The sequence below is a fragment of the Melopsittacus undulatus genome, chromosome 13 (assembly GCF_012275295.1).
Source record: "Melopsittacus undulatus isolate bMelUnd1 chromosome 13, bMelUnd1.mat.Z, whole genome shotgun sequence".
Taxonomy (NCBI): Eukaryota; Metazoa; Chordata; class Aves; order Psittaciformes; family Psittaculidae; genus Melopsittacus; species Melopsittacus undulatus.
In genome coordinates, this window is record NC_047539.1 from 2189453 (window position 1) to 2202141 (window position 12689).

Consider the following 12689-nt stretch of genomic DNA (forward strand, 5'->3'; position numbering starts at 1 on the left):
CTGTAAGAATAGCAGAAAGTAAATAATTGGCATAGCTCAGACACAAAGCATGAATTGATTATTTTAGGAAGGTACAAAACACCTGCAATTGCCAGTAAAATACCTCTGTGAAGCAAGGGCTTCCTCTATTATTGTCTATGTGTGTGCTATTTGTGACTTTCTCAATGAAAGAGGAATTGTAGGAGCACAAGAAAGAGCACGACTTGCTGCATAGCTTTTGAAGAATCTGAATTTGATTATTTGCTATGCTGCATTATAGTGAAATGATTTGGAAATTGAAAAACCTCTGTTTTAGCATTGGAACAGCTTCACTCATGTGCCAGAGGCTGCTGTGATTTCCAGTGTGAATTCAGATTTTCAAGGGCATAAATTAATCTTGCCTTGGAACAGGATAGCAATGCAAGAGGTGTGCGACCCAGAAATTGAGAAAGAATCGGGTTTACATTTTTAGAATGTTCTTGTTCCTATAACTTCAAGGGCATTTTTAACTTGAAAAACCCGACCATATGTATATCTGTGACAAGCAGTACAGCGATGGCAAATCTCCAGCAAGGATCACTTGTCTTGTAAGGTCATATCTCGGAGAAGGCTGCTTGCTCCCACGAAGGGCAGTGGGAGTCAAGCTTGCCTTCCCTCTGCTAAGGCTGGGACCATCATTACGGGATCCTGCTATCAAAACCAGACTCTCTTTAAATGCCTGCTTTTGTGATAGGTGTGGTACATAAATGCTGTTTTATTAAATAGCAAAATAAATTACTGAGGTTTGACCTCAACTGAGGCTTTATCACTGTTGCCCTGCTGGTGAACTCTAAAGCAGAGCTTTTTCGTGGAATTCAGCATGTCGTCACTTTTTGGTAGAAAGAGTTAATGCTGTGCTCTGAAGCTGCACTGAGACGTGTGTTATTGCAGTGCTGTGATTCCTCAGGAGAAGACATACAGCCCAGGACCAAAACTGTTCTTAAATCTGAATTTCTTTCTCACTGTAAAGGCATCCTGAATCTTCAGTAGAATATAGGAGTATTACACAAGGGAGAAATACAGTGACAAGGCAGGGTGGATGCTGCTCCCTGGGCTAGTGTTTTTGCAGCTAGTCACTGAATAGCAGCTTCCCTAATCTTGACAGCTCTAGTAGTTGCCCCTGGGATAGAAAGAACAAAAAAAATTCAGAACAGTCCATAAAGTTCCCGTTGGTTTGAAAGCAAAAACATCTGCTGGAGTCATGAACAGTTTGTTAGCGGAGTTCAATAACAGGAAAGCCTGCACTTGATCAGCTGTGCCCTCAGAAACCAGCATTGCTGCAGTCAGTAGAATTTATTGCAGGGGAGTCAGGAGATATGGGGAAGATTAGGGCAACAGCAAAACGTGTCAAAATAATGGGTTTGTTCCATTGGTTTCAAATACAAACTCTACCAGTAAGGAAGATGTGTGGGCATTATGGTTTCATATTCGATGTTTACTGTGAATCCTCAGCTGTTTGTAATCCAGGAAGGTATGTGTATTTTCTTAATAGGAATATGGTATGGGCTGGATAGACACATCCGTAAGTCATTGAATTAGATCTGTCACGGTTGTAATGAAGCAGATGAATGTGGTTTCTATAATTACCTTGAAAAACTGACAAACACATACTGCTGAAATAATGCCTGTACTGCCGAGGTGTGGATATGCACACACAGACAGGCACAGATTCTAGTGATTTCAGTTAATATGGCAGTATCTTATGGGAAGAATTCGGCACTTTGTCAGAATATGTCCAAATATATAGAGCATTTTGAGTAATTCTTTCATAAGTCAGGCCCTGAACTGAATTGATAATATGGCAGTTTCCAAATACAAGCACTCCAAGATACAGAGGTGTTAGAAATGGCTCCATAGCTGAGGTTGGGTTGAGATACCCTCTTATACAAACAGGATGAAAATCCTTTATTTCATATAGTGTATGGATTTATGAAAACCCTGTGTTGTTTATATTATAGAGGCGCCGTTCTGTATTTATGGTTACAGTTGTGTCTGCGCTGCTATTATAAACTCCTATTATTAGGGGTTTACAACATGGCTATAAAAATTTGTAGTGGATGGAAACTTAACACATAAAGGTCAACTCTGGAATAATATAGTTTTTAAAAATCAATTTTAAAAATGTTGAGTCATTTTTAGATTATGTTAATATAAAAATCTTGGTTCTAATTTTAGGATTGTACAGCATCTTAATGCTGTAGCATCAAACTCGCTTGTTTTACCAAAGTAAAAATACCCTTGTTGTAGTTGCTTCTTTTAATTTGCTCTTGTGGTGTCTACTCTTCCCTCAAAGTGGGTATGGTTTCTAGGTATTGACTCCAGGGCTCCAACAGGCTTCTGACAGTAAGCAGGTACAAGGAAATGAGAAATACCTCCTGTTGTATTGTTTGGGATGCTCTTGCATTTTGCTTTCTCTAAACTCCTTCAGCTTTTGCAAGTGGGAAGTTTTAGTCGGAGCCACGTAATGCTGCAGCTGTAAAGTAGCTAGACTATAAGCTTTGCTAATAGATGTAAATGTCTCAAGGACCTGGCATCATGAAATATTATTCTTTACAATAATGAGTCTACAGTTCTTTTTCTCTTTTTTTGTGGAGTGTTGGAACACTAGACTGTGATTTTCCCTGAAGTTGGATGTATATATGGTAATCATTTTAAAAGTGGTTTGGCTATCATGCAGTCTGCAGAGCTGTAGAAGTTGCATCTTTCTGTTCTAGTGAGTCCATATGAAGACGAATAATGGCAGTGACTAGAGGAACAGAACTAAGTTTTGTTTTAAACCAAAAATAACTCTGCGAATTGAGGTTATTTATTTCCATCAGTCTTTTGAAAACAGTAGAGATGTAGGTATTTAAGCAGTTAATAGTAATGTGAGATTCTCACAATACTGTCAGTAAAAGGTTTGCTGGTGGGCACTGTGGGCAGAGCTGATGAAAGATGACCCAGACTCAGACCTCTGGTAATGACTGGAAGCAGAGTCCCCATTGTCCAGGAGTTTGGAGGTTATGAATTTGATGATCTTAAGGTCCTTTTCAACCCTAACTATTCTATGATTCTGTGATTCTTGGAGGTTGTGTCTGGACTGTTGTGTTTAGTAGCCTCTGATTAATTTCTCCCTCAGCTTGGAATAATCTGTCTTTCTAGTTATCAGTGTCACCTGCGGCTGAAGAAAGTGTTCTTTCTTATCTGTCCAAAATTGTGATACAGTATTACTGCAATGCACTGCAAACCTCAAATACAGAATTGCTGGTATTTTACAGTCTAGTGAAATGATCTCAATACTTAGTCTTCGTAGCAAATTAAACATCAAATTGTACTTTCTTATGAATTCTTAATATATTAGTCCTGTAAGGAAATGGTGACACTAAGATGACAAGCACTTCCGATTAAATTGCAAAACAGTGAAATCCTAAAATTCAAGTTGTTTGTGTAGCAGATTTTAATTATCAACATTAATGTTGAGCTGAGAATGATAATACAGTTCATGAAGTCTTGGAAGTACTTTCTGTTCGAAGTCAGTACATGGACCAGTGCCTCGGGATAGCTTTTGTCAGCTCACTTTAGCACAGTTCACATTCTGTAGTCTGTAGAAAAGGCTTACATCACTGACAGCAGCGTTTCTCAGTGGTAAATTCCTCAAGGCAGATGGTTGTCATCTGTATTGGGCCGTTCTGTATGTTTATTGGGTAGTTAAGGTTAAAAGAAGAGCCAACTGGGTTATCATAGTGGCTGTGTATATACATTCAAGTCAGAGAACAGAAATCTTTTCATCAGTTTTGATGTCAATATTTGACCTGTTTTGGTGCTCCAGAAGATTGTCGCAGATTTAGGAAAACATATACAGTGCTGTACCAATAACTCACTGAAAAAGCTTTTTTTTTATAAAAAAAGCATTTAACAGTAAATCTGATTTTTCAGTTTTCTGGTTTCTTTCAGTGGTTCCACCTGGGAGCCCTGGACCGATCACTCGACACGAGTCGTACGACAGCTTAGCATCTGACCACAGCGGGCAGGAGGATGAGGAGTGGCTCTCACAGGTATGCTTTGTTGGGCATTCCAGTTCAAGAGTGAAACTGTAATAGTATCCACTAGAAGTAAAATCCACAACTTTCCTCAAAATGGAAAGTAAGCTTCCAGCAGGCAATGAGTATTGCTGTGTGCAAAATTGACCTCAGCCCTGAATTAACATGGTATGAATTTGATGCTCTTTCAATTTTATACAAACTATACAAGCTATATTAAAAATGAAATAAAGCTTCCATCATTACTGGCATACATCCTTGGGAAGTTCAGGGTGAAGCAGGAAGTTTCACTTGGCAACAGAAAGTTACCTCTCTTCCTTCTTCTTTGACGTGGTCCTTTGCAAACATGGATAAAGGAAGTTGGCTCGGCAAAATGGAGATGCCTTTTCACTTGTGACCTGTGTTATACTTACTGCATTTTAACATTAAAATGGTAAATGAACTGGTTCACTTCCTTCTTTTTCTGGTTATCAGCTACTGCATTTCCTGATGATTATTCCTGTGGGTTATAGCTATGTACAGATATATATAGTGCTTTAAAATGGTCATGCCTGCTAGGGTACTTTTCTATGAGGTTAAATTTTTGTAGTCTTATCAATTCTTTCTTTGTCTCAGTCAGTGAAACTTGTCTTTAAGAACTTGGTACATACTTGAGTGTTTGGCTCAAAACATAATTCAGTTTAAGAATATAGGTCATGAATAATACACTGAGGATTAGGTCCTGTTAGTAGGAAAAGGTTAGAGTTAAATAAATAAATAAAATTTACAAATGCTCTGGATTTACCAGATCAATTACAGGCTACCTGATACATGAAATTCATCCTGACAAATTAGGTGGGTTTCCTTTGGTTTATGAACAGTGTTGTTATGGGAGTGATGCATAAAATGTGTTGCTGGGGTGTATGGCATAAATATGAAATATTCATGGATGTGATTTGCTTCTCCCGCTGGTGAATAAATCATACACTGCATTTTCCTAAAATGAGAAGTTAGGTTTCCACATGGACCGGTCCAGAAGTGGCATTCACTGGGGAATCTGTTTGTGTGAATCCACTTTCTGGCCTGAGTTTTCAGCTATGGCTGTACATCGATATCTCTTCTTTGCATATGCTTTCTCTGGTCAGAGCATAAAGATGGTGAAACTACTCAGTCAGTGCAGTCAACAGGAATTTTATCACTGAGCTCACTGAGGCCAAGATTTCACCTGTGGTTTTCTACCTACCTTCTCAGTACTGTTTGGGTAGTTTAGTTTATTTTACTGTTCCGGTGACTTTCTGGTGCAGTGTGGAGCCTCAAGAAAGAGACAGTAAGGTAAATATACATTAGGGGGTTGGTCTATTACTAATTCTTTAAGGTTGTAAAATGCAAAGGAACTTAAGTCTTCTTCAACTTCATCACATCTATCCCTCTAGAAGAGTAAATATTTATGAGAAAAAAAAAAGAACCTCCAAATGATGTCACAGAACAGATAATTCAGAGAATGCTTCCAGAATGTTTAATTTTTCTGAGTGAGGAGAGTGCTGATAGCTCTCCCGAGCACGAAGATGCTAACGTTCTCTGCACAAGCCACTTCAGATTAAGCCTAAAGTGCAAGTATGTTTTTCAAAATTAAAGTGTTGTTATCAACAGTAACAGCATGCAGTGAAAAAACATCGCCCTTCACTTCAACTTTTCAATTAGAACAGTGGGTAATGTGTGCTGTCAGTGTGAAGTAGATACAATATGTTTGTCCTGCACACAACGGGAGAGTGAATAGGAACATCTGGCCGTAGCCTCAGTAAAATTGCAAAGGCATCTGTTTACCTCTCGGCTCTGTGACACTGATGGTTTCAAGCTTAAAATATACAGATTACTTTATCTGTGGCCTAATTTACACTGCTACATAAAAGCTACTTGCCTCTGAAACGTCTACAGTCAGTCTGAGTTACACTAAGATAAATGCAAAGATGGAAACCATGCTAAATAGGCTGTGCATTTGATGCCTTCCGTTAGCAGAGAGCCTAAACAACATTATCCAGTGTTTAAAATTGCTTCTTAAAGAGGTAAGGATCACTACTAGTATATATCTGTGTCATCTACGTACAAAAATATGTTTTCATTAATTTCCTCACTAAACTGAGTTTTTGCTATGAAGCTGATCACTGTTTTAGCGGAAGTCAGTAGGGATTCAGGAGTCTCGTTTTGTCATCTTAAAATTGTGAGTTCACCAGAGCTTAATTATTTCCATTTCATATTTCCTTTTTCTGATACTTAAAGGCTGTTTTTGATTTTTCAGACTGTATTGCAGAAGATTTATGCTTAGGTTACTTTTTAATTTACATGGCCCACTTTGCCCTGATTATCCACGTTTCCAGCAATGTCACCATCTTTAATTTTTGTGGTTGTTTGCATTCCTATAATTGACTTACTTAAGAGTTTGCCAGAATTGATACACCTCAGATTTATAGTTATGAGTGTGAAAAAACATTTTTAAAATACTTTGGATGCTTCATTGACTGAAATAATTGGAAGTTCATCTCTAGGCTCTCACTGGGAGGAAAGATGAATTCTTGAAGTTACTGTTAGACACACCACCTGTGTTCTGTATTTTGGAAGTAGGCATGGAACTGTGAAGCTTCTGTGTCTCTGTGTATCTACACATCAATGCATATACAGAAATATGTCATGTCCACCTACTATATATGTGTGGTCATTCATTGCAAGCAAACACTCTTTTAACTGTTAGAATGTCAGTTAAATTAATATATATGCATGCGTGTAGGTGCCGTCCTAAACTCCATGTGTTGCACATACATGTTATATCACATCTGCATAGTAACAAGAGTTACCGGGGCTGTTCGGTGTCTCACAGAGCACTTCATATTGCTTTCTGCTTCAGGTCCTGTAGCTTCCCAGCAAGATGGTCTCTGCCAGTGGTATCCTCAGATATGCCAACAGTAATTAGGAGCTTTGATTTGAAATACAGTTCACACCTATGTACATGTGAAGCAGTGCTGTTTAATGTGTGAACTTTTAGAAAGCAGCTGTAACAAAGCTGTAACAGCTTGCTTTGAAAAAGTGCATCCCTTGACCTGGTCAGAACTGAGGTCATCTGGGGGAAGTAGACTTCTCATTCCTTGGTCTGCTCTGTGCAGATGCAGGAAGAAGTGTATTCCCCTGTTCATTGCACCACCAGGGTAGCTTTTTAGCAGCACGTATTTCATAATGGCAAGGGGAGGAAGAGCAGGATCAGGTGAAGTGATAGCCAGGGTGCAGTGTTCATCTTCAGAACAGTGTAAGTAGTGGGATGCAGTGTTCTCAGTCTGGGGGTTCATATGCTTTCAAGGCTCTGCAAAAAGCTCTTGGCTTTGGCTGGAGCATTCTGTCTCTAGCAAAGACATTCTGAATTTTCCCTGGTTCAACATTCCTCCAAACCGATGGCAGAAAACACTCTTTTTGTTTAACAACAGAATTCTGGTGATTCAACGTACTGAAGGAACCATTCATTCTATCAAGTTGCAGTTTTGTATTAAGCATTTCCCTATATTTTCTTTCCCCAGGTTGAAATAGTGACTCACACTGGGCCTCATCGACGCCTGTGGATGGGCCCACAGTTCCAGTTCAAAACAATCCATCCCTCAGGCCAAACTACCGTCATCTCATCCAGTTCTTCAGTGCTGCAGTCGCATGGTCCAAGCGATACCCCGCAGCCTCTTCTGGACTTCGACACAGATGATCTTGATCTCAACAGTCTCAGGTAAAAACAAAACCAGTTTCCAGGCTGCTTCACATTTGTTGTGTGAATAACTTGCCTCATGCTTAAATGAGGCCATCTGTGTAGAACGTGTAATAGTTTTCATCAATCTTGTCCAGATGAAAGTCTTAAAAGTGTGTGTGACTCAACAACAATAAAAATTCACCCAGGCCAAGCAGCTCAGATTCCTTTCTGTTGCTTCTTCTTGGGTAAATGACAGTGAAAGACAGTACAAAGTCTGGTGCCTTGTTCAGCATCATCTTGGCTTTCACAGTTTCTGCATGGCTTAATAAATTCATTTTCTCAGCCATGAGTGGGAGCTTTATGCCATAGATTTAGCTGCTGACTGTGAAGCGATCAGTGTGTTGGAACAATAAGTGAACTTCTGGAATGTTTTTCCTCTCCCTGGAGTTTTCCCCTTTCCTTTGCTTCTTTCCTTGTACTTATTTTTCATGTATTTAATTCATCTTCTTTTGGACATTACCTGTTTGGAATTGGGGAAGGGGGGTGACCTAGGAAAGGGAAGGAAGGTAAATATGGGCTTATATTTATGGAGAGCTAGTGATTTTTGTAGAAGTGCTTAATGCACCATGTGTTTCTGTGTCCTGTCCAGTAACTCAGGATTTAACGAGTTTCCATGCTTCTGACTGTGCATGTGATTTGAAGTCCAAAGTTCTGTGGTGTGGACTTAGTTTGGGACTCTGTCTGAAACTCTTATGAGTAAAATGAGAGATGGATAATATGACTAATCCCATTAAAACTGGGCAGACTGTCCTTGGACTGAAAATAGATAGGCTTGAAATGTGTGATTTCTCCTTGCATGTAATCACTGCCACAAGTAAGGATATGACGGTCAAATGCATTATTTTTTTGTTGTATATATGTATACATATGCAGAAAGAAAGCAGAAATTAAAAATAATAAAAATATCTGTTACAAAAAGGACAGACAATTGCAAATGTCTTCTCCCCTGACAAAGAAAATGCTACTGTTCAGAGGGTGATAGAGGCTTTTTAGCCCAATTGGTTACACTGAGCTTCTGTCTTTGAGGTTTTCAGAGAGCTCTAGCCCAGACGCAGTTTGGGGATATTCATTTTGTGTAGAGTCTCAGTCTGTCTCTAGATGGATTATGCAGATCTTGGCTCCACAAAGCAATGAAAAACACAAGTTTTCAACAGTTGGTTGATTTAAAAATAGATAGTTGCTTAATTGGTTGAACTGATTCAGGCTTAATTGGTTGAACTGATTCAGGTGATTTAATTACAGCCCTCATGAGCAATGACACAAGTGGTAACTATAACTTGTTATTTAGGATTCAGCCAGTTCGGTCAGAACCTGTTAGCATGCCGGGGTCACCACGTCCAGTTTCTGATCGCAGAGGAGGTTCAACAGTGATTGATGCTACCTCAGGTAGAAACATGTTGAGTTCATGTTTTCTTTGATATTCATCAATCTTGTCTTTTTTTTGTCTGGTAACATGTTTACTAACTATTGCCGTATACTTAAAAGAATATCATGATTTTCAGCTGCACAGTAGGGTAAGTGCTGTCTTATACAAATACTTAATGAAAACTACCATAATGATGAATTTTTTTTCCACCTCTTACCGCTCAAATGTGAAGTCACAGCATGGTGGTAAGATCTGAGCACAATATTTACATGAAGTTTAGCATGAGCTAGAGAATGCTAAAAACTGCCTAAACTAAAAAGCAGAACATTTGCAAATACTAACACTGAAATGCTTTTATTAATGAATGCCTAAAGCATAGAATATTACAGTTCCATCTCATTTATAAAATAGCTTTCATTGAAATGTATTCATAAATGTAATTGATTTCTGTGAACAGTCAAGACAACAGGATAGTTTATCTAATGTTTGTGTAACAGGCACATTTTCGCTACTTTGCTCTAAAAGGGCATGTAAATTCAATACTACAATGGTTATGTTAATATCAACATAGTAATATATGTACTATAAAGTTTTCTTCTTTTTTTCTCAGTGGTGGGGTATAGTCTATGTAAAGAAACAAGAACAGCAGAGCTTTATATTCTGGTGCAGCTGTATAGCCTCTGATGTGTCCACACAGCAGGATTTTGTCAAATAATATCTCTCACAAGCAGAATTATTAAACACACAGCATTAGTCAAACAGTCAAGTCAGAGAGGATTTTAATCTTTAGTGATTTGAAAATCCCTGGAGATTGCTGATTGGATTGAGGTTAAACTATAAAAAGAGACTGTAACACACACAGAAACTGGTTTCTGAAAGTTGTTTTAAAGAGAGTTAAAATAAAAGCTCCTCTTCCAGACTGTTTGCTATTGATATAAATTCTGAGTCCAAGATACTGCACTGTTGCCAAATTAATTTATTTGGGTATTCCTGGATATTTCTTAGATGTGTTTATAACTGAGTTCAATAATAACTACATTTGCTTTGACTATTGAAGATTGTCATTATAAATTCCATTTCAGATCTTTAAAACTTGTTAAATTAATTTACGTAGAGCTTAGACCAACATCTGATGCTGGGAATTTTGTTTTACTATGTGACAAAGTAATTTTGAAAATAATGGTATGATACAGAAGCAAACAAATGCATCAGGTTGGTTTGTTTGTTTTTACTGGTTCATCTATGCCTATTAGCCCTAAAAGGTTACAAGCTTGAATCATAGCAGTGCTTCTGTCTGTGTAGCTCACAGTGCAGATTCAGTGATTAACAGTATAGCTGTTCACTCTCAGTGTGCCTGTGCCAGCTGATACAGATGAAGATAGCTGGGTTATCAGTGTTAGTTTTCCTTTCCTCTTGTGTCTGAATGGAGCAGTGCCATTACCTATTTCAGGGATGTGTAATAATGCTGAAATACAACCACTCTGTAACCATAACCCACTCTAAAACTATGATAGTCCATCTACAAGAGAAACAATGAACCCCATAGGGCTGTACTTCTTCTATGCTAAACAAGCTTTGCTCAAGTGTGGATGGGCCTTAATGTGAAATGGCTCATGTGAATGTGATGAAGCTCTGTTGGTAATGCCTTTAACATGTGTGTCCGTATTAAAATTGCCAGAGTCAATTGTATACATGGTTATGACACTGAAAATATATTTACTGTATAGCAGTGACTCAGTTTTGTTATAACACCTCATAAGTTCCTTACAAACAATACATGGATTTTGTTAGGGACATGCTGATAGCAGTATTTTATTTAACTTCATTGCCAGACAGTTTGGATTTGAATTGATTTTTGATTCAGGGACTTTACCATCTATGTGCAATTTTTGAATTATCTGATCCCCATTCTTTCCCATGCAGGAATTATTGGCCCAAATTAGGATAAATATGCCAGATTATGGGTAATGGAATAGGGCTGTGAGTTCTGCTACAGAGGAAAGAAGGCACAATGGAAAACGTGCTGGTTTTTGAGATTGCATGATACTCTTGTGGCAGAGCCCAGCAAGGCAAGCAGGATATTTTATGCTGACTTTCTTCTCCTCCCACCTTTGAGATGTGCAGAAAATTACATTAAGCTCAGCTCTGAATCTAAAGGTTTTATTGTAAATACAGTTCATGTATGACATTACATTTTTTGTGTATTCATCCACTACTGTAAGTATTCTCATTTCCTGCTATTACCAAGGCATGCCCTAAATGGCTTACATTCTTTATGGAAAACAAACCTATTGGAAAATACATTTTTAGGTTTGAAGAATTTTGAAGTAGGTCATAAATTTTTACTGCCTAAGCTGAACCAGGAAGTGATTCTTCAGTTATGACCCATGTATTCGAGTCTGTTGCACTTCATGGAGATGCTTATCTGGCTGTTTGATTGCCTGTTGCTTAGAGATACAACCAGCGTGGCGCCTCTTCTTATCTAACTCCATCGCTTGTTCTTCCTATCAAGAGATTGCAAGTACATGTTTACCATCTTCCATTATTCTTCTGCTATCCTTGATAGCTTCCATCCTTCTCCCCTGTTGGTGACAGCTCTGTTGTCGCATTTAACAAGAACTTTGTGTAGGTGTTCTAATTGTGATTTTCACATGTCTGTAGAACTGTGGTACACTAATGTTGATATTCTCTCACAAGATCGTTTGCAAAACTCGTCATTCAAAAAGCACAAAACATTTTAATGCTGCTATTAATAATGAAACTTTGCAATGGCATTTTCAAGGTGGATGGTCACATCTGTAAAGATCACTAGAATAAATGAAAAAATGTGTATTTCAATCCAGTTATCTCAAAATTATCCTAGGATATTAGCCTCTGGGTTGTTTGGGGGTGTTTTTTGGTGTGTGGATTTGGTTGCTTGGTTTTGTTTTTTAGTGAAATCTTTTAAGAGAAGTTTGCAAAATGTAGCCACCTAAAGCTACTAGCCATTGGTCCCTCAATGCACGCACTTTAGTCATATGCATCATAGAATGCCCTTAAGGATTAAATGCACTGGAATTCCAGATGCTATTCCAGATTGACAGTTGGAAATGTTAAAGGGACAACACTGAGTTTAAATCTTTATAAAGCATGAAACCATTAATAAAAAAGCAGCAAAAGAACCATTACTGTACACATAGTAAGTGCACAGTGTGTGTAGCAAGCAGGCATATATGCTTGTGTGCCTGTGTCTGTCCTTCCTGAAGAAGTGCTGAGCCTGCTGGCTCGTTGCATTGGGTTTAACAACAGTGGGGTCTTAGTAAGTCAGGTTATGTTTAAGACCTTATTAGACACCAGAGATGAAAGAGAAACCTTACAAGTGCCTTGTCTGCAGGAGATGCTGCTATACAACCAAACCAGCCAACCCTGAGATAGAAATCTGAACTGCAACAAAAGAAGTGTTTGTTGCTGAATGATTTGGCTCTATTTCAGAGGACTTTAACATTACCTGTCTGCATTGAATGCTGTCCCTTTGTTTGATGTGATGAGC

General features: G+C 38.4%; 1 protein-coding gene across 4 annotated transcripts in view; it reads left to right on the forward strand.

Moving 5' to 3' along the window:
- The window catches only part of BCAS3 (BCAS3 microtubule associated cell migration factor), a 355971-nt gene that overhangs the window by 159940 nt on the left and 183342 nt on the right, over window positions 1-12689 (forward strand). For all 4 annotated transcript variants that reach the window (XM_034068741.1, XM_034068742.1, XM_034068743.1 and 1 more), the window contains exons 20-22: window positions 3952-4052; window positions 7577-7773; window positions 9083-9180. In XM_034068741.1, coding sequence (XP_033924632.1) covers window positions 3952-4052; window positions 7577-7773; window positions 9083-9180 — 396 coding nt within the window. The remainder of the gene's footprint in view (window positions 1-3951; window positions 4053-7576; window positions 7774-9082; window positions 9181-12689) is intronic.